The following is a 26,280-nucleotide window of genomic DNA, read 5'->3' as shown; positions in this document are numbered from 1 at the left end:
TCCGGCCGCCCCGCCCCGAGGCTGCTTCCGGGAACCGGCGGGGCGGGGCGACTGCCTCGGACCCCACCCCCGCGCGCCAGTCTCGAGAGGCCGCTTTCACCCGATTGGCAGGGCCAGGTGCAGAGGTGGAAGGGCACTTTCCTCCTACGGGTGAGTGGAAAACAGATTGTAAAACAGATTGCAAAACTGTACGTGCTGTGTCCCCATTACATTAAATGCATGCTTTGAAAGGAGCCGCAAGTTAAATACACTCCAACGCCATCCCAGAGGTGATATCTGGATGGTGGTGGTTTACACCATGCAGTATTCCCCAGGTTTTCTCCAGAGAACAGGCACGGCCTCTATAATCCCCTCTCCCCGCAAATAAACTGATTTTAAAGCACTCCTTTAGCAAATCCAGTTTGACAGGGGCTTCTTTACCGTAACTCCCCCCTCCCCCCAGGGATAAGCAACAACACAAAGCCAAGTCATTTCTTTGGCAATAATCGGTTCTCTCACAACACTGCTGAGAAAGGCCTAATTTCCTTTTTCAGTTTTGCAGTGGTGAGGTTGGAAAACCCAGAGCAGGGTAAGTACCAGGGTGTGTAAGACACTGCCTGGCGTCTGTCGCTAAAACACCTCACATGAACTTGAACGCAGAGAGGGAGAATGTGCCTTTGGCCCCCATAGGCCACTGCACAGAGTTGGAGGGAGTTTTGTGCAGCCTAGAGATGCCAGCAGAACCACACATCCGCTGCATATATATCCTGTCTAATAAGAAACAACTCTGAAGACATTCCCAAGTTTATATTAAAAAGCATGTTTTCTTTTTTACCAACCTCCAACCATTGTACAAAATTAAATCTTAAAATATGACACAGAGATTCTATCCCTCCCCCTTATGCAAATGTTTCTGTATTAGTCACCCGCCCCGCCTTAGAGTTATTTACGGTGTGTCTGTCTTCTTCACTCAGATTGAGGGTTGTGCAAGGGGCTGAGAGTTGAATTTTCAAGAGTGTAGGCGACAGAATATCATCTGGCAGGTGCCCAAGACTTGGCTGGACCTTCCCTACTTCTAACCCAACCCGAAGCATGTGCTTCTGTTTCCTGGTGTGTGCCCCTCCTTTCTCTCCCACAGCCCAGCCTCCCTCCTCTTTTTCTGCTGATTTCCTGCTCTTTCCTGGAGCCTGTGGAAAACAATGCTGACTGCTCCTGCTATAAACCCCGCTCTTTACTCTGGGAAACATGATGCAGAAACATTAGACATCCATGAGAATAAAGGGAATGGGCAGGGCCTTTTCCCCTCAAAGCAAATCACTTTGAACTGGTAAACAACGCACTGAATGATACCAGAATACTCTGTTTCCCACCTCCCCTTCCCCCAGACTGGGAATTTGCACAGATGATGTCACCAGTCTCCTAATCCTTCCCTCAGAGAACACTTGGAGACTCCAAAGGAGCAAGTGCGGGTGCTGGGAGGAACAGCACCGGAGGTAGCAGGCGTCCGAGTTAATATTTCTTTTTTTTTTTTTTTTTTTTTGGGGGGTGGTATACGGGCCTCCCTCTGTTGTGGCCTCTCCCGTTGCAGAGCACAGGCTCCGGACGCGCAGGCTCAGCGTCCATGGCTCATGGGCCCAGCCGCTCTGCGGCATGTGGGATCTTCCCGGACCGGGGCGCGAACCCGGTTCCCCTGCATCGGCAGGCGGACGCGCAACCACTGCGCCACCAGGGAAGCCCCCCGAGTTAATATTTCTTGATTCATTCATCTCATTACATAACCATCCCTCATGTCAACATCCGACTCAGAAGTGTCACTTTTATCAGAAGGAGCATCTTCAGGCCACGGGCACTCTGCAGAGGGGCCGGGGAAGGGCAGCTGTGTCCCTTCTCCACTGGCCACCAGAAGGTTCGATTCTGTCTCGTCAGGGTCCTCTAGCACGACTGTCTCTTCTGGACGAGACGGTAACATTGGGGTGACTTCTGAGTCGTCGTTGTCCTCAAGGGCCCTCACGCACACAGAGTTCAAATCCACATTGAAGACAATTCTGTCCCCAGACCCCTCCGTGGAGCTGCTGTCCTCCTCGGAAAAGGGGTCCTGCAGCAGGTTCCCTCTCCCCTGGTAGCCCCTGCTTGTGCATTCCGACTGCCAGGGCCTGGGCCCTGGTGCCGTCAGGGCCTCAGCATCAGCCTCGGGCTCGGGCAGGTCACCCTCCTCAGCAGCCGGGTCACTGCAGTCCTCCAAGGTGGCCGAGGACACGGAGGCGGGACACAGCCTGCCTGTTAGTCCGTGTGTGGTGTAACCACCTGCGCTTATTCGGGGGGCTGCTTCATTATCGCTGTCACTTTCATCATCATAATTATAATTCCACACTTTCTTCTTTCTGTTGATGTGAATGACCTCCACGGTAGCCACTTCCTCCAACCGAGGCAGCTCGGGAAATACCAAGACTGACAATTTATAAAAATTCTTAAAAAAAAAAAACAAAAACAGAGGGTATCAATTCTGAGTGTTTGTTCTTTACTTTTTGACATCATAAAACTTAATGAGGTTAACTACACAGTGATGGGGAAGGTGGTAATGAGGACGATGGCAACAATAATAATGGCTAATGGTTACAGAGTGTTTACTATTTGCAGGGCACTGCTTTTAGTAATCTATACGTTATAATTCATTTTACCCTCACAACCGCTCTATGAAGCAGGCTTACTATTCTTATCCCCGCTTTACAGGTGAGAAAATGAGGCAGAGAGGTTAAGAAACTTGCCCAAGTTTCACAAGTTTCAGGAATACTAAGTGGTGGAGGCTGGGTTTCAAACTAGGAGGCTGCCTGCAGCAGAGACTAGCCCACTCCTTCCTCCTGCTGTTTCCTCGCTGCTTCTTGCTTGTCAGGGCAATCTATCCATTGAGTCTGGATAGATTTCAGCCCTGGATTGCTGACATTCTTAAGGGTATCAAGGAACTGTGAGTAAGGAGAGATTCTAGGGAGCCGATTCCACCGGGGTCAAAGCCCTCTGGACTGGAGGACCTTAAAGAGGCAGGTGACCCCTAAAGGGTCAGAGATGAGAAGAGCAGGGAGACTGCAGCTTGCTCTGATCCAGCACCTCCAGGACACAGAAGGTGAGGTGGGCTAAGGAGACTGGCTACAATGGGGTCATGCTGAGGAGGGGGTCACGAGATTCCTTTCACAGACCTGGAAACATCATTGACATCCTCCTCCTCTCTTGCTCAGGCTGCCCAATTTGACAAGCCTACTCTTTCCTGACTCTATCCAGACCTAGCCTTGGGATGAATTGTTCCATTGGGTTGTTCATCATTTTTCTTATTGATTTATAGGGGCTCTATATATAATCTATAATCTAGATGCCAATTATTTGTTGATTATTTTTGCTACATGTAATTTCCCCCCGTCTCTGGTTTAACATTTTACTCTCTTTATGATAACATTTGATGGAAAGAAGTTCTCAATTTTAATGTAAGAAGATGTATCACTTTTCTTTCTTCATGGTTTCTGCTGAATCTTCCTTGCCCCAAAGTAAGAATCTCCTTTATTGCCTTCTAAAACTTTTAACAGTTTTGCCTTTCACATTACAGTCTTTAATAAGCCTGAAATTGATGGTTGTGTATGGTGTGAGGTAGGGATCCAATTTCATTTCCCCCCATATAGATAACATTTATTGACCTGTCAATCCTTTCCCCACTGCAATTCCTACTTGTCATTAGTCATGTTTCCACATATGTGGGTCTGTCTCTGGGATCTCCATTTGACTAGATCTTTGTTAATGTTTTTCAATAAGGTTAGATAATTTTCTCCACAATGGGCTTCTGACATCTTCTGTTAGATATCTTCCTTGTTTTTAAAGTATTTTTATTACCATTGTAATGGTATTATAAAAACGGTATGTTTTCATTTAAATCGCATTATTCCATTTAACTGTATGATTCCAAGTTCAAAACCAGGTAAAACTAACCTATGCTGTTAGTAATCAGGAAAGTGGTAATCCTGGATATGGGCAGTGACTAATAGGTAGGAGAGACTTCTGGGGAGGCTGGTCATGTTTTCTTTCTTGATCTGGGTGTGAGTTATGTGGGTACACTGAGTTTGTGAAACTTCACAGAGCTTTTTGCTATGATTTGTGTACTTAATTTCTTGGATGTTGAAAAGCAACTTATATAAAAATATATTTGTTTTCTAAGTGATTGTTGCTCGTGTATAAAAATGCAAGCATTTTTATATTGATTATTTTGTGTGTAACACATTGTTAAACTTATTAGTCCTGATAATTTGTCTCTAGATTCTGAATTTCTTACTTAGCCAGTCATATCATCTACAAATTATCATTGTCTCTTCCCCCATTTTTCAGACTTTAAGCTCCATAAGGGCACATGTTTTGTTTGCTTTATTCACATCTAGATCCCCAGCACCTATAACATGTGGACACACAGTAAATACACAACACATATTTGTTAAATGCAAAAGAGGAGAAGGAGGGGGAGGGGAGGGGGATGGGAGAGAGAGAAAAGACAACGTTTAAAATTTTTAATATCTGTTCTTGATTAAACATACATACACAAACATACTAGACCTAGGGTGTTCTGTTTTACTATTCCTAGAGTTTTTACTTAAACACAGAGTAACAATTTTTAATGGAGAAATACCAGGCAGACACAAGATAACAATACCTCCTGTCATTACTTGGGGTTAACACAATAACAGGTATAAATATAATTGGCATATAATTTGGGTGCATTTTAAGGATGGGAAGAGTCCCAGGGAGACGTGGGAGGAGGGTTAGTAATGAGTTTAGGTAATTCAGGCAGAAGATTACCTAGGAGGTGATGGGTGTGGTGCTAGGGGCCTTTATATCTCAAGGCTGCATGAGAAATATGAATTGGAGTGGGATTTACCTAAGACCTCAAGGCCAAAGCAGTACATGGCCAACAGAAGAGTTGGAGTAAAGGCTGAGAGTAAACTTGCTACTGAACACTAACATAAAAGATTCAAAATATACATTGTTAAAGATACAAAGATAAAAGTTACACTGATAGATAAGAACCAACCATTCTTGCAATACAGGGATCATAGTGTGGATGAAATCCAACACAGAGCAATTTACTTCTCATAAGCTACAACCAAATGCCATCCAGGTTCAAATACTAATTGTAACTAAAAACTCCAAAAGCACCCCTCCCCCCAAACAATCCCTCCCCCAACCCAATCTGAACAAATAAGAACAAGAAAAAGAAGAGTACATCATCCATAACAAAGAATGAAATAATGCCATTTGCAAAAACTTGAATGGACCTAGAGCTTATCATATTAAGTGAAGAAAGTCAGAGAGAAAGACAAATATCATATGCTATCACTTATTTGTGGAATCTAAAAAAAATGATACAAATGAACTTGTTTACAAAACAGAAATAGATTCATAGACATAGAAAACAAACTTATGTTTACCAAAAGGGAAAAGGGACAGGGGTGGGAAGAGATAAATTAGGAATATGGGATTAACATAAACATACTACTATGTATAAAGTAGGTAAACAACAAGGACCTACTGTATAGCACAGGGAACTATATTCAATATCTTGTAATAACCTATAATGGAAAAGAATCTGAAAAAGAATATATATATATTCTTCCTGTACACTTGAATCACTTTCTGTACACTTGAAACTAACACAACATTGTAAATAAACTATACTTCAATTAAAAAAATTTTAAAGAAACAAAAGAATTAAAAAATAAAAAGACTACACTTTTATCACCTGTGGAGGGATATTTATTTGTGGCTGTTAAAAAAATTAGAAGAAGAAGAAGGTGAATGAGTTCAAACATAGAAAAGATATTTCTGATAATTTTCTAATGTAGAAGGAAAGTGACACGATAGGGAAAATGAAAAATGATGGGCAAAGTGCTTGAGTCAAAACACATGAGGAGGCTTTAGAAATATGTAAGATCAATACCCAGACTTGGCTGAGTGCTCAAGGCTCTGAGCAGGAAGAATATGCCTCAGGAAGCAGAGAGAAAATATGAAGACAAAATGGCTGGTATCACTAACAATGAACACAAATAAGAGCAACTCTGGGGGACAGTTATACTGCGATAAATGAACAAAAGTAGAAAAAATGATTAATTAACGCCAGCAGAGCTTTGGAGAAAGGTGTCCATCTCTATGTTGACACTAGCATTATAAATTAATTCTTTACATTTTTTTATAAGATAAATTCACTTTGTGTATCTATTCCATGGAAGTAATCCAAACTAAAAAGACAACCTGTATAAAAATGTTCATTGCATTATTCATAATGGCCAAAGACAGACATGAAAGGAAAAGAAATCAATCCAAATGCCCTACAGCTGAGAAATGATTAAGGGGAAAAGGAGACATTAATAACAATGGAAAACTATGTTGATTGTTGAAAATCGTATGTGGACAAAGTATAAAAAGAAAGCAGAAAATTCCAAATAGAGGTTTATAGGGATGGAAAAGAATCCAGAGTGATAAAACACCTTGATGTTTTGAGACAATGGGGTTTTCTTCTGTGTAAATATTTAAGCGTATAATAAAAATTCTTAAGTTAAAATGAAAAATAATGATAGGAATTTAAAAAAAAATACCTACCAAAACTTTGGGGAAATCATTTCTTAAGCATATGTAACCGATCCGTTTCAGCATCATTACAGTGCTTATGATGACAGCAGCTATTAAAAACAGAGTAATTATTCCTCCTATTGTGGCAGATTCTGATGACTCTGTTGATGAAAAATTAAATGGCTTTATTTCAAAATAAATCCAATGAACAACTGCGGTTGGGAATAAATGTACATTGATCTGGCGGTGGAGGGGTTTATCAAGGGGGCAAAAGTTGGAAAAACTATTGTTAAATACCAAAGAATGGAAAGTAATCCAAGTATAGATTTAAAAAAATTGATAAAAATTCAGTTTTTAAAAGTAAAATTTCTTCCAGTTGATAATTATGCTCTATAACTGCACTGTCCAATATGGTAGCCACTAGCCACATGTGACCATTTAAGTGTAAATTATCAAAATTAAAAAAAGAAAAACTTTCTGAGTCACGCTAGTCAGGTCTCCAATGCTCAATAGGCACAGTCAGCATGAAGGGCAGGCAGGGAGGAGTGGAAAAGGGGAGTATGTCTGAAGAAAACAACGTGTGTCTGAAGAAAACAACGTGTCACCCTGAAGCTGGTCTTTGGCCACACCAGGAGCCAAGAGCTTGCTTTGTCCTGTTATGAGTTCTCCTTTAGTTTCTTGTCAAAATTACTTTTGGAAAATTTCAGTTTTCTGAATGAAAATAGCTTTCTTCCATAAGCCCAACTGGACTGAGAAGAAATCAATAGTTACATAACTAAGGCTCTCTTAAATTTCCAGAAAGACTTTTCTTAATATTAATCCTATAGCCACAGTCTCAGGCAAAACAAATACAGGAGAGGAAGAAGTAAAGATGGCTCATATATTTTTAAAGTCTTTCAAAAGGTTAAAGAATGAACAGAAAGAAACACAGTGAAGGTCTGCTCCCTCAGATGGCAGAAGATTCACAAACCCCTTTCATTCCCATCAAGAATGAATGGGTCATCTTCAAAAAATCTACCAACAATACATGCTGGAGACGGTGTGGAGAAAAGGGAACCCTCATTTACTGTTGATGGGAATGTAAATTGGTAAGACCATTATGGAGAACACTATGGTGGTTCCTTACAAAACTAAAAATAGAGTTACCATATGATACAGCAATCCCACTCCTGGGCAAATATCCAGAGAAAAGCATGATTGGAAAAGACACATGCACCCAATGTCCATTGCAGCACTATTTACAATAGCCAGGACATGGAAGTAACCTAAATGCCCATCAACAGTCCATCAACAGAATGGATAAAGAAGATGTGGTACATATATACAATGGGATATTACTCAACCAAAAAAAAGAACAAAATAATGCCATTTGCAGCAACATGGATGGATCTAGAGATTGTCATACTGAGTGAAGTAAGTCCGGGAGAGAAAGACAAATACCATATGCTTATATGTAGAATCTAAAAAAATGGTACAAATGAACTTATTGACAAAACAGAAACAGAGTCACAGATGTAAGAAAGAAACTCATGGTTACTGGAGGAAAGGGGAAGGGAATAAACTGGGAGATTGGGATTGACATATACACACTACTGTATATAAAACAGTTAACTAATGAGGACCTACTGTATAGCACAGTACTATAGGTCAATACTCTGTAATGACCTATATTGGAAAAGAATCTAAAAAAGGGTGGGTATGTGGATATGTATAACTGATTCACCTTGCTGTACACCTGAAACTAACACAACATTGTAAATCAACTATATTCCAATAAAAAAAAGAAGAATGAATGAAGGCATGTCATATCAATGGCAGTTCTAGAATCAGATCTAGCCATAAAGGCACATCTTTATAATACAAAATTCTTACACGTACAGAGCTTACATTCCTGAAGAGGATTCTGTGAACCAAAGTGATTTCTTTGGAGAAGCAATGATATGAAATTCTGACCCATGTGTCCACCCCACCTCCTGCCCCAGTGAGTCACTTGAACTAGAATTTTGGTTTTGGCCCTGCTTCTAGGGAATGTAAACAAGACACCACCCTATTTAAAAGAGACCTACCACCCTCTACCTGAAATTGCCCCCCTCCCTGCACCCTTTCTGCATAATTTTTCTCTATAGTACTTACCATCACTTAACACACTATACATTTTATTTTTTAACCTTGTTTCTCTGTCTCCCAATATAAGCTCAGGAATTTTTATCTGTTTTGTTCACTGCTGTATCCCCAGTATCTAGAAAAGAATCTGGCACATAGTAGACCCCTGATAAATATTTGCCAAATGGGGAATTCCTGGTGGTCCAGTGGTTGGAACTCCACGCTTCTACTGCAGGGGGCACGGGTTCTATCTCTGGTCAGGGAACAGAGATCCCGCAAGCTGGGCATGCATGTGGCACAGCCAAAAAAAATTTTTTTTTGTCAAACGGATAAGCACAGCTTTCCCTCAGGACCTTACTGAAAAAAGCCAACCAATTAGTTTAATGTTTGACAAAGGGGAGACATTTCTCCAGCTCTCTGGACTAAATTCCCCCATATCAATACTGCCTTAAGATACCAGTGTTCACCACTGAGTCCCAGTAAGTTAATTCTGGTCCCAGGTCATCCTTCAAGAATTCCCCACCTGGTCCCTGAGTTTGGCTAGTTGAGGGTGGCTCACACGGCCAGTTTGGATAGTGAGAGGGGCCACGTTATATGAACCTACTTGGTTCCTGAAGTTTCAGACAAGAATTGGGACATGAAATATTTGGATAGTGAGGCATACCTGTACTTTAACTGTCTCATGTAATGATAAAAATAATGGAGGTTGACAATATGCAAGATGATGTGTTCACACCAAGGAAACATGAAGTGATGGGACAGCATGCTGCTGCATGACCATTTCTTAGTGGGTGAAACAGAGAAAAGTCAGGGGAGAAACTGAACCGTCACAGAACAAGGATATCAACTTCCAAAGAAGCAGTGCCTTCAGTCAGGCTTGGATTCACCTAAATGCAGACTGAGTTTCAGCAAACCCTGTCTGTCATGTCATATTACTGGGTTTTTTATTGCTGTGATATTGTGATTTATAATAAGAAGTACATATTTGGTCTTTGTCCCCAGTTCTGAAACCCTTAGAATTTCCTAAGTGATTAGAGGAAAGAAAGTGAAAGGAGCATTTTTTGTTATTCATAACAAGCCCCTCTCAACCTCACTTGGTTTACATTAAGGAGGTGATTTTCGGAAAGCCCCAGAGGATGGGCGCTGGTTGCCAGGGGAACCAACCCTGTGATTTAGAGAGTTGGAACTTTCAGCCCCACCCCTTGACCTCCGGGGAGGGGAGAAGTGGGAGGTTGAAGTAATTGCCAATGGCCAAGGATTTAATCTGTCATGTCTACATAAGCCTCCTTAAAAACCCTAAATGATGGCGTTTGGAGAACTTCCAAACCTTGCCCTATGCATCTCTTCCTTCTGGCTATTCCTGAGTTGCAACCTTTTATAATAAACAGGAATCTAGTAAGTAAACTGTTTTCCTGAGTTCTGTGAGCCATTCTAGCAAATTATCAAAGCCAAGGAGAGGATTCTGGGAATCTCTGATTTATAGCTTGTTGGTCAGTCCACGTGACAACGTGAACCTGCGACTGGCGTTTAAGTGTGGCGGGGGGGCCAGTCTTGTGGGACTGAGCCCTTAACTTGTGGGATCTGACGCTTTCTCCAAGCAGATGGTGTTAGAATTGAGTTAAATTGTATGACGATGAGCTGATGTGGAAGAAGTGTTTGGTGTGGGAAAAAGCCCCCCACAGATTTGTAGTACAGAAGTATTCTGTTGAGCAGAGGAGAAATAATTTCTTCATTCAACCGGTTTCACAGTTGTTTGTTTATAAGATCATGGTATAGTAATAATAATAATCATAATAATAATATCTGGCCTTTGTCCCTGGTTCTTGGCACAGAATTTCAAAAACCCTTGGAATTTCCTCAGTGATAGGAGTGGCTTTTGGGGACCATATCTGAGTTTATGTTAATGAGCTGAACTTCTGGAAATTCTGGTCCCACCCCTGACCTCTAGGGAGGGGAGAGGGGCTGGAGATTGAGTTAATCACAAATGGCCGATGATTTAATTAACCATGCCTACGTAATGAACCCAGTAAAAACTCTGGACAGTGAGGCTTGGGGAAATTCTGGTTGGTGAACATATCAAAGTATAGGGAGGGTGGTGTAGCCTGACTCTGCCAGAACAGAAGCTCCTGCACTTGCAACCTTCCAGACTATGTACCTCTTCATCTGGCTGCTCATTTTTATTTTCTATAATAAAATGGTAAGAGTAAGCATGGTGTTTTCCTGAGTTCTACGAGTCATTCTAGCGAATTATTAAATCTGGGAACCTCTGAATTTGCAGCCAGCTTGGACAGAAGCGTGGGTAGCCTGAGGACCTAGGACGTGTATGGCAAGTTGTAGGACTTGTAGGACTTGCTGGCATCTGTAGTGAAGGCAGTCTTGTGGGATTGAGCCCCTTAACCTGTGGGGTATGTGCTAACTCCCTGTAGTATCAGAAATGAACCTCCGGACACTTGGTTGATGTTGAGAATTGGTGTTAGAACACAGATATGTTAATTTGTGTGGGGTTTACATTTTTGCAGGCATGAAGAATCTATATGCAGTTTTAGGTTTGCCCATATTTAACTGACATTATATAAATCATTTAAGCTACAGTCATGAGATAAAATTGGCCTGTGTATCATTCCTTTAAAATTGGCCTGTTTATCATTTGATTCTGAGGAATACTGGAGAACAAAATCACACTGCCTGGAGTTACAGCAAACACCAGGCACCTTGATGTGCCAGGCGCTGGTTTAGTGAACCTCACTTCAGACGCAGATAAGCCATAGCACTTGCAGCCACTTCCCCATAAATCTCATCTTACTTTATTTTTGCTCTGGTAGATCAGCGCATTAAAGAAACTCGCACTGGGGTTGGGAAATTCAGAAAGGCTCCTTTGAGGGGGAGATTTTCACAGATTTTCACTTTTGGCAAAACAGTTGGGAGACCTAGTGGCTTCCCAAGAGAATAACCAGCAGTGGATGTTCCTAAGGCTGAAGGATTGTTCCCCCTGCAAATTCCTCCATTCGAAGGAAGGTTCGGGGAGCATGCCGTTTACTGTTCTGATGCCTTGGCCACAGAAGGGCTTTCAGCATTCAGCAGTGACGATCTCATCCACACTGGCAAGTTTCTCTTTCATCTATGAGCTACAGCCAACCTTCCTGACGGCCAGGCCACATATATGGACCTTACCTTACTTATCCATCATTCTACCCTTTGATACCTCTGTAGGCAGTTGCTTCCGCAACCCAGCCTCCTCCAGCCCTTGGCTTGAATAATGGCCGGGCTAAGGGCACACAGACCTGAACTTGATCGTGACTCCCTGAAATAAAAGCATTTCCACTTCAGGAGGATTTCTGATGTTAAAAAGGAAGATACCTGATTGTCCCCATGGTATGGCAACATAAAAGTGACTCCAGCACATGGTAGAGACTGACTGACAGAAAACATCCCTGTGATGTGCCTTTGTTGGAAGAAATGCCTTTAGGGCTCCACGACTTTCAGTTTCTTTTCTTGAAAACACGTTTTCCCTCAGAGTAAAAGCAAAACATGAATTTTCAAAAACTGTCATACCTGATTCCCATCCAGGTTGAAAGACGGTACATTTTAAGGGAGATCTATTTATTTTTCTTGGATCTTTAGGCTCAAAATAAACAGATACACAGTAGTTCGTTTTTGGAATTAACTTGTCGATGACATAACTGAAATTTTCAGTGATGTTTCCATTTATTTGGGGTTTATGCTGTAAAAATAAACAAAGAAATCAGTAAGACTTTAAGTGGGAATTTCATTTAGAGGCAAGCCTTAAAACTACATGTACGGGGCTTCCCTGGTGGCGCAGCGGTTGCGCGTCCGCCTGCCGATGCAGGGGAACCGGGTTCGCGCCCCGGTCCGGGAGGATCCCACGTGCCGCGGAGCGGCTGGGCCCGTGAGCCGTGGCCGCTGAGCCTGCGCGTCCGGAGCCTGTGCTCCGCTACGGGAGAGGCCACGGCGGTGAGAGGCCCGCGTACCGCACAAAAAAAAAAAAAAAAAAAAACTACATGTACGTGTATACACACACATACATGCACACGCACACACACATTTTTAAACCGTGAAATCTAGTCTAGCAACTTCCTTTTACAAATGAGGAGGAAAAAGTCCCAATGAGGAATAAAGGTCTCCATGATGTCATGTTTGCAGTAAGATAATCTTGCAAAAATAAGAAAATAAGATTATCCTATTTCTTTAATGATATGTGTCTATACTTCAGAAACTGCTTTTATACATATTAACTCATTTGATTATCAAAAGAGTCTGCAAAGCAGGCATTATTCCCATTCTCCAGGTGAGGAAACTGTAGCTCAGAGTGGTTAAGTAACCTCCTCAAGGCCACACAGCTTATCTGTGGCAGAACTGAGGCTGATGTCTAGTTTCCTTGTCTTCTCCTTAAAAACACTTTGCCTCTTCTTCCCCAGCTACTTCTGTTCCATTTTGGAATTAAAGAGATGATCTGAAGGTTCTTTCCTGAAGAATAACTTTTGTATAATGTTTTATAGTTTTGAAAGTACATCCTTACCAGTAGTTTTATAAATGAGGATTTCCACCAGCTCAAATACAGCCTTCTATAATAATATTTTTCTGCAAGTTTATATTTGAAAGGAGGAGGAATTATTTTTTAACACCCCGCCCCCGTAGCAAGCTAAAAGCTCATGCCTGGAAAACAAGCAGTGAGGAAGAAAAGGGACAGAAACCACAAGAGGGGTGAGAGGGCTGCCCTCGAAGGGAAACTGCAAACCGACAGTGGAGAGTCAACATCTGGGTTGCATACCTGGCATAGTATTGTGGTCATCGTGTGATCTTAAGAGTGCCAGTTTCGCCGGAAGCGCCCTCCCACTGTGACTCGTATGCGTAGTCCCTGCTCCGAGCCAAGGCCAACCCCGTCTCATGCTCATGAGATTCCGTCGACTCTCATCTCCTCTCCCAGACACTGCTCCCTGCCCTGCACCCCCCGGAACATTCCTTCTGCACACGAACATGCTATCATTTCTTCCATCTTAAAAAGTCCCTCCCTCGACCTCACTTTTCCCTCCAGCTACCACAGCATCTCTCTCCTTCCCTTTGTAGAGAAACTACGGAGACCTCTTTCCTGAAGTCAGACCACACTGAAGCCTAGACCCTTCAGTTTTAATTGTTCAAATCATTACAGATTTTTTTTGTTTTTGGCAATGTATTCATTGCCAACTCAGTACAGTTTTGACCACTTACCTTCTTAACGGTCCCCCCTGACTGTTCTTCAATTAATGCTAAGTAAAACTGTAATTCTTCCTCATTTAGTATCTTGGGAGCGACAGACTGAAATTTCACATTCACACTGATGTGGTCTGTAAAACCAACAATCTCAAACTCTGGTGGGTCCAAAGGCAGTGCTTAGAAAACAAAACAAATCCCAAGGTCAGTCAATAAATAGCATAACCGTAGTGATACCATTGTCATGATACAACCATACCTCTTTACAACTGTCTTTTAATTCCCCGTGGCCCTCGTTGAGGTGTGGGTTATATATTTTTTTAATTGGTGAAAAACTGAGAACAATAAAAGTGAAGTGATTTGTTTACTATTACCACAAGAAATGGAAGACAGATTTTAGGATGAAAGTCAGTATTTCCCCAATGTTCAGGTTGTATTCTAAACACAAGAGTGAAAATGACTTCTTCTCATATAATAATAATAATAATAATAATAATAATAATACATAAACATTGCAGAAATATCAGAAAATACAGATAGGATTGTCCCTGAATGTGGTTAATCCTCTTTTGTCCATGCTGTATGTGTGTAAATATATCTACACATATAAAAACTGAACTAGTGTACACACACACACATCTAAACTAAAATTAAGTCATTCTTACACTGTTTTGCATGGTATATGTTTTCACTTAATTTATTTCATAAACATACTAATGCATGTTTATCTACATCATTACCTGGCAAACTATGGCCCGTGGGTTAGATTTTGCACAGCCTGCAAGTTTGGAATGGTTGTTATTTTTGAAAGGGTTGTGAACAAATGAAGGATATGTGTCAGAGACCATACATGGCCCAAAAAGTCCAAAGTGTTTCTTCTCTGGCCCTTTATAGAAAGTCGCTGACCCTGATTCTTCCTCATAATTTTTCACAGCTAATTCTATTCCACTAAGCGGCTGTCCCATGATTTAACTGATTCACTCTTTTGAACATTTAGATTGGCTCTAAGTTTTCTGAATAGAATCTATACATCAATGAGTATTCTTAGAGCTCAATCTTTGCATTTGGCTGTAATCATTTCTTTAGGGCAAATTATTGGAGGAATTCTGGATTAGAGCAGGCACATGTTAAGCTTTTCAATATATACTGCCAAATACCTTCAGAAAGGCTGTGTCAAAGCACCTTCCCTGCATTTCCTCTAAATCTGGGTATTTACATATTTTTAATAGTTACCATTTTGAGTCTTGAAAAATGATATCTCATTACTATTTTAATATACATTCTTTAATGGTCTGAGTACCATGTTCTATAAGTTGGGCTATTTCTTTTCTCTGTGGACACATACACAAACAGGCAATTCCACAATTCCAGAGAATCTCATAAGTATCTAAGTTTGCTACAGCAGGATTCAGTTGTCATCTGAATACGTGCTTTGCTAAGCACATATGTGCGAGTATACACCTACACAGCCTTTACCAGGGTCCTGAAGCCGAATCTTTCTCTTGGAAACAGGCTGCAGATCAGGGCATTGAAGAAGTGATGGAGTCCGGCTGAGAGCCACTGCCAGCTGCTCTGTGGCTCTTAACACAAGTGTCAAAGGGAGCTGACTCCAGTTGTAGGGAAAGAAAGAGAGGGCAGACCTGCTCTTGGGATCCAGTGTTCTCTGAGTCTGGGCCCCGCGTGCGCACACACGTGGGAGTTCACACGTGCAAGAGCTACTGGGCTCTGATCTGGGGCAGGGGCTGAAGTATTAGGAAAACATTGGCCCAAGGAGATGTGACAGCTCTTACAGGCCATCTGAACTCCGTTCCCCACTTCCTGTCGGTTTGTGAAACAAAGCAAAAAGTAGCAGCTTCTATACACCAGAAACGAACACAACATTGTAAATCAACTATACTTCAATAAAAAATAAATTCAAAAGAAAGACAGCAGCTACTACTGCCTGAATGCCTGCCTCATACATGCATGGATGCAAAGGACAGGTTAGCATTCCACTTTTTGGAGAAGAAAACGGAGGCTCAGAGAAGAAAAGTCACCACTCCACGGTTACAGAGTTGGAAGTAGCAGGGCCAGCAGGTGAACCTTAGCCCTGCATCTAAAACGCCTTTGGAGAACTGCCTACTTCACGGCAAAGCACATAACGATGATTTTGGTGATGATGATGAAGATAATAAACAAGATCGACTCACTGTCCGTTGTCAGGAAGAAAGAGCCCATACAACTGACCAGAGCTGCATTCCCTCTGTATCCAACCACTTTGGGGATGTACATCTCTGTCATATTTACCCACACATCTGTCAGGTCACAGAATGACCTTGTGATATTTGTACAGTCCACAACGAGCTTCATATCTTCTTGTTTACTTTGAAAGGCAAAGAGAAGGTAAAAGAAAACTTTAGCATTTATGTGACGAGAATCCATTAACTGCAAGCCCCACTTCCACATTCTTGTCTAGCTCTGCCCAAATGTCCCTGTGTTGTCATCTGCCCTCACCACCTTATTTCAAATGGCACACCTTACCCTGTGCCCCCCACTCCTCTCTCTTGATCCCTCCTTCCTGTTTCTATTTTTCTTCATACCATTTGCCACCGCCTGCCCCATTATATCTTTGTTTACTGATATCTCTGCCTACTTTCAGAATGTCTGCTCCAAGAGAGCAGGGATTTTGGTTCATGGTTTGACCCCTGGCATGTAGTAGGTGCTCAGTAAATATCTGCTGTATGAATGAAGGAGCAAATGTTGGGCGTTCGTGGCGGAGGCCCCAGATCTCCCTGCCCCTACAGGACAATCATGAATGCCTCTCATGCTGAGACACCCTCTCTCTCTGGCTGAGGACCACATGGTCCAGTCCTAAGTCAGCCTGTGCTATAGGGGGACAACACAGACATCTGCTCTCTTAAGCCTCACAAAGGTAGGTGGGTGATACATGTGACTGCCTAAAGCAGGGAGAAACTCAACGACTTTAGCAGGTACCAAAGAGAAACCCGTAAGAGGCCCTCCAGTGGGTCAGTCAGCAAGAGCTAGAAGCCAAATAGACAGCCAACAAAAGGACACCCCGAAGGGCTACTGGATCAAAGTAATGGCTTAGGAGGGTGATTCTTAGACGTGGGAAGAAGAGAGCCAAAGAGGGCTCCGTCCATTAGGTCATGAGTCCCTCAGCAACCCCTGAGTAGGAAGATTAGCACAGAGAGGCTGCACTCGGCGTTGGTTAGTGACCAAGCCAGACTTTGGACCTGGGCCTGTCTTAGTCTGGGCCAGGCAGCTTTCTGATGTGCTACATGCCTCCCTGAGTAAAGGAAAGTAAACACAACCCATCAATATGGTCACCAGATCTTTGGACTTCTGTCCTCAGAAAATGCAGCACTTTTCAACACCCAGACTTACTGAATTAGAGAAATAATTGTGAAGAACAGACACAATAACTATTTTGCTTCTGAGGCTTTGACCTGTAGGAATTAGCTTTGGTTCTAAATGCAAGCTTTGTCCAAAATAACTTTGGGTTGTTAAAGTATGCAGTGGAATTAAAAATGGATGGGTCTTTTGTCTTTAGACTTTTAAAGCTCCGATTCAAAAACCGAAATTGAGAAGGGGCGAGAGAGGGGGAGAGAGAGAAAAGCTCTATCACACGTAAGATCACCTCTTCCCCACTCCCCACATTATAGAAAGATAATATATTTAGCAAGAGAAAAATGAAATGTCAAACCAACCTCATGATGGTGTACCATAACGTATAGTGAGTTGGTACAATTGAATGGTTTTTTAATTCCCATGATAAGATTGACTGCAAATTTCGTAATGTCATCTTTAAAGTGCAAGATTCATCTGAAAAATCTAAAGGGAACAAGAGAAAAAAAAAAAAAAGAAAGAAAGAAAGATTGAAATCGGGAGCCCAGCGTTGTATCTTGGCCCCTGTTCAAACTGTCCCTTGGGATCTGGAGCCCGACACTTCCAGCAGAGAAGCCCTCCCAAGAGCCCTGGGATCTTGGAAACACAGAAGGAACTGGTTTTGCTGGACACGAGAAATGAGCTAATACAATTAATAGATGAGCAACACATTGTCAGGGTGGACAAGCTTAGGAAACAGGAACTCAGCACTGTGTAAACAGAATTTAGGCTCACCCAATTATCACTGACTCTCAGCGGCTGTTTGGATCAAAACAATCTGTGTCATCCTGGGCCACCCCATCCTCTCAAGTCAACCCTCGACCCCTCCTCCAGTCCCCCTAAGTAGATTGGCCCACGGCAAGCTTTCCCTCCTCTGCTTTCCCCACTGTGCTTATTCCCTATCACAGAGAGGAGAGGGAGAATGTGTGTCCAGATTGAATCTTCCATTTCATCCCCAAGCCTATGCTGAAGTATAGATAGGTGCTATTAACAAACCCATTTTACAGACTGTGAAATTGAGAAGTTGAGTTATGTAATGTTAGGTAGCTGGGAAGTGGCAGCAGCAAAGGAGACGTCACAGCTACATTTGTCAATCCCTGCCTTATATGGTTAAAGTTTCAAAAAGCATCTAAGTTTCCTATGGTTAGGACCTGGGCCTTGGCTTTTTGGTTGCCAAATCTTCATCCCCCAGTGCTCATCACAAGGCTGGATACATATTTAACGCATAGTGATGTTTTGTGGACGGGTTTATATGTAGGTAAGAAATTTAGTTTAAAAAAATGTGTTTTCCCTTACCTGGTACCAGGTACCAGGTGGAAGAATGCAAATTAATGGGAAATTATTTCTGGATGAGTTTTGGTTTGGCACAGTCTGTGTCTCCTCATTCTTCTATTAGTGAGAATATTAAGAGGTGAATATTCTTTTAAGGGGTTTAAAGATTAACTCTAGCGTTAATTTCTAACACTATTTTTTTTTTTTTTTTTTTTTTGCGGTACGCGGGCCTCTCACCGTTGCGGCCTCTCCCGTTGCGGGGCACAGGCTCCGGACGCGCAGGCCCAGCGGCCATGGCTCACGGGCCCAGCCGCCCCGCGGCACGTGGGATCCTCCCGGACCGGGGCACGAACCCGCGTCCCCTGCATCGGCAGGCGGACTCTCAACCACTGCGCCACCAGGGAAGCCCTAGTGTTAATTTCTTATAATAGTTTTATGAGACAAATGTGAAAACCAGTATTGGCTAAATTCTCCTTTAACAGGGAAAGTATTTCAGGAAAAAAGATTCACACAAAATGGCAACAGATCTGGGATCAGGAATCAAATTTCCCACACTTTTGACTTCTAAATGGTCACTCCAACACTCTGACTCTTACGCAAAATTTTGTCAAGCCAAGAAAAATCTCTTACCAGGCAAAACATACGAAATACCAAACATGAGGCTGATGTGCACTGGGAAGAAGAAAAACATGTTAGACAAGCAACAGCACTTTCACCAGGATCAATTTACGAGATTGCTGCTCTGAGTCTGGGATTCTTCCTCACAGATGTATTTATATTGGACTGAGACTTTTCTTGCGCTAAAGAAAAAAGCTCAAGTAAATGGTTCTTAGAGAGCTGACTTTGGTATCAGCAGCTCATTGTCTAAGGATGTTTCGTCCTGACTGGATCCAAAATAAGATGTTTGGGAGCTGACACTAGTCATCAGGGTTGGCTGGTTGAGGGCCTGTCCTGAGAAGCAGTCATCTGTCTGGAACAATTCTCAGAATATGAATAAGCACGTTGCGAATTAAAAAACTTCCAAGGTAAAGATATTTACCAGGGTTGGTGGAAGAAGAAGGGTCTTGGTGATGGGAAGTGGGGATTCTCATTTGTTTCCTGGATGTCACCACGACTTGGCGAGTCGGGGGGCGGGTTAGGGGCATTTTTAGTAGATGGGGGACCAAGGCTGTCATATACTCTCCAATGCATGGCACTTGTCTGGGGAGAAGTGTCCCACTCATGGATACCTTACTGATAAACTATGGAACAGATGACACAGTGATACTGAAATAGAATCAGAAGAATGGTAAAGAAAAGGCACAAATGAATAGGGCTATGGAAAAAGAAATCAATAATAAATGAAGTATGGAAACCAAAGTTCAGGGGTGACTTTTTGGTTTTGTGATGAGGAGGGAGATAAGGCGTCTGGCCTCTTTCCAAATGTAGGAGTAGAGTGATAAACTCCACCCTGGATTAGAATGAGGGTATTAAGGGAAATTACTCTTCAAGTTACAGTGAGGCTGACCCCGGTTCATTATTGAGCCTTAAGTCAATTATTTTTTTTGTTGTTGTTGTGGTATGCGGGCCTCCCTCTGCTGCGGCCTCTCCCGTTGCGGAGCACAGGCTCCGGACGCGCAGGCCCGGCGGCCACGGCTCACGACGGCTCACGGGCCCAGCCGCTCCGCGGCATGTGGGATCCTCCCAGACCGGGGCGCGAACCCGGTTCCCCTGCATCGGCAGGCGGATGCGCAACCACTGCGCCACCAGGGAAGCCCTTAAGTCAATTGTTATTTGCTTGTTTTCCTAAAACAACAGTAGGGCAGAAACCCATTGTGAATCAAACCATTAACGTTTGTTTCCTATCTACGTTCCCATCGGCTCTTGACATTGGGCAGCTGATACTGGATCCTCAAGGCAGGGAAATCAATTGGCTACTCCCTAACAGGGTCCCTGGCAACGGAGCTATGAGAAAAGTAACACTTACCCATGGGATACAAATTAAGGGGTCCAACCGCTGAGACATTCTGGCTCAAAAGCATCTTTGTTATTTTATATGTCCTTCTTTACTTTCACATCTGAAAAGCAATATTAGGGGATCAAAATTCTGAAGTGTCTAATTAAACTGCAAAGATAACGGGCAAAGACAAGACAATGAAAGATCAGCAGGAAATTCCTGATTCCAGGCTTCCTCTGCCCTTCTGGGAGCTGGACCATTTACCCCATTTACACGAGCAGCTTCACCGCAGCTTCTGGGACCAATTCCCTACCTAGGCAGGTCGAAATTTTAAATTTAACTTTTGAACAGATAACACAGTCATTTGGTTCCAAAATTTTAAACATACAAAAAAAGTAAATAGTGAAAAGTCCTGCTTCCCTCAGAAAACTATTTTTATTTGTTTTTCTGGTGAGTCCTTCATGCATAAGCAAAAACAAACATGTACTCTTATCCCCCCCACCCCTTTTTCTTTACACAGAGATAGCATATACATTCCCTGTCCAATTCCTGCTTTTTCTACTTAAAAACATATTTGGGAGCTCTTTCTACATCAGCACCAAAGAGAATTTCCTTGTTTTTTTAAATAGTTGCAGACTCTACTCTATGGACATACCATGATTTATATAATCAGTCCCCACGACGAACATCTGAGTGGCTCCCAACTCTTTCTGCAACGGATAATCCTGGAGATGCCTTATTCTGCACATATCAAGTCTAAGTGTGAGAAAGCTTCCCAGAAGTAGGATTGCTAGGCCAAAGGGTGTATCAGTCAGGGTGTCAGCGGGAAACAGCACATTCGAGTTAGGATAATTTGAGGAAGATTTTAATCAAGGGACTATTTACAAATGTATGAGCCAGATGCAGGCCAACCATAAGGAAGAGTGTAGTATCTGAAACTAACAACAGCAGGGGTTCTCATCATCCTGGGCTTGAGGTGCAGAAGGAAGATGTCAACACTGGAATTTGGAAGGAGGGAATCCTGTGTAAGGAGCTAGGATGTGAGCCGACCCTAGGTGGCTGCAGCGAGGGGGCTGAGGGATAAACATTCCTCACTGTCTTCTCTCACTCGGGGCTCCCCATTGGCTGAACCCAATCAGAAGTCACAGGACAAGGCTGCGGGCAGCTGTACCCATACAAGACGGGATCCCAGGGCACAGTAAAGGGCGGGGAAGGTGGAGGCTGGGTTTGCAGGGGCAGACAGAAGAGACCTGGCACAAAGGGGCCATTTGTAATTTTTCTTGTTCTTTTTTGGCCGCACGGTGCGTGGCTTGTGGGATCTTAGTTCCCCGACCAGGAATCGAACCCGTGCCCTCTGCAATGAAAGCGCGGAGTCCTAACCACTGGACCACTGGGGAAGTCCCCGCATTTGTAATTTTGATAGAAACAGTCACACTCTCGCCACTTGTGGCTGTACCAATGTACACAACTGCCTGCGACGCGTGAGAATTTCTGCTTCCCCACAAAGGAAGAGCTTGTGGGGATGGATAACGATTATGATCATGATAACCATCAAGCGCTTGGATTTCTAAAAATCAAATTCGTAAATGCAAAGTTGTCTTCGGACTAATATTCATTCTGTATTTCTCTTATTCTGGGTTAAGATTGAGCAAGTTTTCATATATGGAAGAGCTATTTTCCTTTCTTGTTAACTGTCTGTATCTTTGTCCATTTTTCTATTGAGTTGTTGCTTTTTTTTCTTATTGGTTTGAAGGAGCTTTTTAAGTATGAGGGAGACTGGCCCTTTGTGATATGAATCACGTCTTTTTTTATTTTTCTCTGCCGTTGTCACTTTTCTCTGTCACTTGTCCTTTGATGTGCCTGTGCTATTTGTGTTGTTTAAACCATGCAGAAACTTCTGGGTTCTATGCTTTCAGTTTTTTTTTTTTTTTTTTTTTTTTTTTGCAGTACGCGGGCTTCTCACTGCTGTGGCCTCTCCCGTTGCGGAGCGCAGGCTCCAGACGCGCAGGCTCAGCGGCCATGGCTCACGGGCCCAGCTGCTCCGCGGCACGTGGGATCCTCCCGGACCGGGGCACGAACCCGCGTCCCCCGCATCGGCAGGCCGACTCCCAACCACTGCGCCACCAGGGAAGCCCTGTGCTTTCAGTTTTAAAGGTATTTTCTTTCTTAGCACCTGCATTTTGAGTTACAGTTAGAATGTCTTCCTCCCTCCAAAGTGAGAAAGGAATTCTTCAAACATTTTAAGGAACCCTCAGTCGGTCTCATTCCTTCTCTCCCTCGGAGCTTTTGTCTCCCTCCATCCAAGCAACTGGGTATTCTTCAGTCCCCCAAAACAATGAGGGTACCAGAAAGCTAACTGGAAGTGGGTTATGAGTCACCAGGAACAAAGAGGGGGAGGAGCGTCCCCTGGCCCAGCGCAGGAGAGCGAGACTTCTAATTGTGTAGTGGTGTGTGTGTACTTCTCAGCGGCTGAAGACAGGGAAGGTTTTGCAGATGCGGAACAAAGGCAAAGATGTGCTACCATCAGAACAAAACAGAGGGACCAGAGGCCACAGGACAGATGACCAGGTAACAAGGGAGTCACACCCAAAGTGGCATTCTACAACCCTGGTGCGCCCAGCACCTAGGGAACGTCCACATCCGTGCAGGCCCTCTGCTGAGGAGTAATGATGGGAGATGACATCACATCTCATAAAGATATCTCTGTGGACGTTCTGAATGGATACAATATTATGGGATAAGTTGAGGTGCCTGGATAGCTCATGGGTGGTAGGTGGCAATTTTGACTTGGAGTCTTTTGGATTTCTCTAGAAAACCCTGGGTGAGACCTGATACCGTGATAGTCAAGAGGACTTTTTAATGTGTTTTTAGCTTGAATTCAAGTCTGCTATTTTGTGTGCTGTGAAATGCCAACTGTAATTCGGTGATTCTTCATTTGGATTAAATGCTCTTATATTCGCATTTAGATCTGGCTTTTGCACAATATAAAGGAGAATGGTAAAATTCATGCTAGTAATTAAATTTATATATTTTTACTTAGAATGACCTTCAATAGAAAAAAAAAGGGGGGGCAAGTTGAGAGACACCATGGAAGAAAAATAAAAGCTTTATATTTTAGTACCTTTGGTGGTACTTTTTCCTACTTTTTAATCCAATGGGGCCCTGCATTTTAATTTTGCTCTGGGCCTTGCAAATTCTGCCACCAGCCCAGCCAGTAGCTCACTGCTGCCTGACAAGAAACCAAAGCCTTAGGTTGAATTCAAGGCTACTGTCCCACACAAGTGCGGAGCTCTGGGCAACACATCACATCCTGCTCTGACACTCCCATCACCACCCACCCTGCCCCCTCCCCAACTCCCCACCCAGCAATCCTTGCCATTGCTACCCAAACAAAAAACTACCCATTTTTAAGGCCCAGCTCCAAGAGATGCAACCTGGGCAAAGTGATTCTTCTCTGAATTTCAACTCCTCCTAAACAGACAGACAGACAAACAGACAGACAACCCTCACGGAACTTGCTGCCCCCTATTCTCCTGGTAGAGAGCAGAATGCTGTCTTTTCTCCTACCCGGCACAGCCTGACACCTGGCGCATCTTTGCTAATCAATGAATGAACGGATTCAGAAAGACTCTACAAATAAAACTACATACTTTTTCTCCTGGAAATTAAAAAAATATATACAAAAAAAAGCACAAAGAAGAAAGTAACAACCATCTTTATTTTTACCACCAAGCACCAACCATTGTTTACATCTTGGCACATTTGTTTCTAGTTTATGTCTTGGTAAAAATACTTATATGTGCTCACTAAAAAATTTCAAATAATGTATAAAAGTAAAATCCCAGCATCCTGATATTTCCATCATTAACATTAGGTGAACAGAATCCCAGAGATCTTTCTATGCATAGACACACACAACACACACACACACACACTCACACAGATGTTTCTGTCTAAATTTAATTTTACTTGGAAAAAAACTGAAGCAAAGGCTGAAGAAATTGTTGACATTTAAATTACTTCCGTAAGAAAGAAGAGCTCCCTAAAATATCCCTCTAAAGTTAAAGAAAATTACAAAAGACATTAGGAAGTTGGAATATGATCTGTTCACAGCATTCTAACTGTTCGACCCTGTTTACTGATCCATGCTTTCAAAGATGAAAACTAGGACTCCCTTGGTGGTGCAAGTGATTGGGAATCAAGTCATTTCCTGCGACAAACAGGTCAAACCTTAAGACTGATGCGCACGTTACTAGGAAATGTTTTCTTTAGAGCAAATTTTGCTATGGCCTCGCTTCCACCCCTTTTGTCTGCAAGGCAGAACCGTAGGGGGGAGGCTACTTTGAAACCCGTCCAAGATGCCAGACAAGTGACGGACGGCCTGTTGGTCTCAGCCGCCACCTGGGCGAGGCGGGGCTCCAGGCCTCTGCACCTCCCACCTCGTTCCGCTCAGTTTCTAAGACTTCTTGCCAAACAAAAGCAAGGAAATCAAACAAACATTAAAAGAGAGAGACAGACAGACAGAAGGGACATCTAGAGTTTCTCAAAGCCATCGCTAGCCCCACAAGTGGGTTGGTGGATCCAATTAACTGGGTTTAACTGGTTTCTTTGGTCAGGGTTGAAACGCGAGCGTCGACTCGCACCCGGCTCCTCATTCCTTCCCGACCCTGGAGGGCGGGCCACTCCTGTCCCCGCGACGCTGTCCTATCGCCCCGTCCTCCCTCCAGCTTCCAAGCGATGGGTCTGAAAGGACACAGGACACTCAGCTCCGGTTGCTCCTCCGTGACCCTCCCCCGCCCGGGAACAGGGGATGGCTAAACTCAGTTTGCTCTCGTGGAGAGCGGGCGGAAAACCCCGGACCCGAGCCCCGAGCCCCGAGCCCGTAACCCGGTTGTGCAAGGCGTTGTGTATCGTGAGGAGTCTGACTTTTGAACTTGACAGTGGCTCTCAGCTCGCGGCGGCCCGCGCCTCGGTATGGCAGGTGGTGGAGCCGCAGGGCTGGGAGCGTCAAGACTGCTCCCAGGAGGGGCGACGAGCGCGGGCCGGCCGGCCGGCCAGGGCCGAGGGCAGCGCGGCCGCGGGGCGGCCCCCGGGAGAAGGGCGGAGGCAAACCCCACCCCCGGCCCGGAGCGCCGGCGGAGCCCGTGGAGTCCGCGGTGGGGGGGAGAGACGCGAGCCTGGAGAGGGATTCCGGGAAGCGGCTGGGGGGAGGCGGCGTTCGCCCGGCCCCCGCCCCCTGTCCCCGCCACCCCAGTAGTCACGCGTTACCTCGGCCATCTGGCCTCGCCGTTGTCCTCGGGGTACCAGCCTCGGGCGCACCCTCCGCAGCCGGGCTCCGCCGCCACCCCTCCGCACCCCTGGTCGGCGCTCGCGACCAAGATGCGCGCGGCTGGCGGCCCCTTCGGCAGTGACGGCCGTCGTGGGGCAAAGGCGAGAAAAGTGGCGGGGTGGTGGCCCTCACCCTCCGCTCCGAGGGTGCCGCGGATCGGTCCTCGGGGTCTCCTCCCCGAGAGGTGGAGCAAGTCTTTAGCGCGGGTGCGCGCGCCGAGCGCCGGCCCCCAGCGGAAAGCTCGCGCCCGGGCGGGGCGGGGACACCAGATCTCGTAATTTACCCACATTTATTAAGACTGCGCCTTCCGCCGCCCCCCCTCCTCCATGTAAGCTCCACTGGGGAAGAGAGAAAGGATTTTGGCTGTTGTGTTTACAGCAGTATCCTCGGGGGTTGGAACAGTGCCTGTCACTTAGAACAATGCCTAGCACATTTAATCCACCCAAAAAAATGTGTTGAATGAATGAATGAACGA

The 26,280-nt window shown here is 44.1% G+C and overlaps 1 protein-coding gene across 3 annotated transcripts; it reads right to left on the bottom strand.

Annotated features, from left to right (window-relative positions):
- Positions 1-712: 712 nt before the first annotated feature.
- IFNAR2 (interferon alpha and beta receptor subunit 2) lies at positions 713-26,026 on the bottom strand. 3 transcript variants are annotated; one of them, XM_024120382.3, is made up of 9 exons: positions 25,745-26,023; positions 20,507-20,597; positions 19,171-19,212; positions 17,592-17,715; positions 16,074-16,246; positions 13,903-14,063; positions 12,229-12,397; positions 6,604-6,734; positions 713-2,446 (listed from the first exon to the last, which is right to left on the bottom strand). In XM_024120382.3, exons 2-9 carry the CDS (start codon positions 20,559-20,561, stop codon positions 1,742-1,744), a joined length of 1,560 nt encoding a protein of 519 aa, XP_023976150.1. In that variant the 5' UTR covers positions 20,562-20,597; positions 25,745-26,023; the 3' UTR covers positions 713-1,741. The 3 variants fall into 3 exon arrangements, with proteins under 3 accessions (XP_023976150.1, XP_023976153.1, XP_023976152.1); XM_024120385.3 differs by lacking the exon at positions 19,171-19,212 and having other exon boundaries at positions 17,592-17,706; positions 25,745-26,026; XM_024120384.3 differs by lacking the exon at positions 19,171-19,212 and having other exon boundaries at positions 25,745-26,025.
- Positions 26,027-26,280: the final 254 nt, after the last annotated feature.

The sequence above is a fragment of the Physeter macrocephalus genome, chromosome 8 (assembly GCF_002837175.3).
Source record: "Physeter macrocephalus isolate SW-GA chromosome 8, ASM283717v5, whole genome shotgun sequence".
NCBI lineage: Eukaryota > Metazoa > Chordata > Mammalia > Artiodactyla > Physeteridae > Physeter > Physeter macrocephalus.
This window is presented reverse-complemented; position numbering and strand designations above follow the sequence as displayed.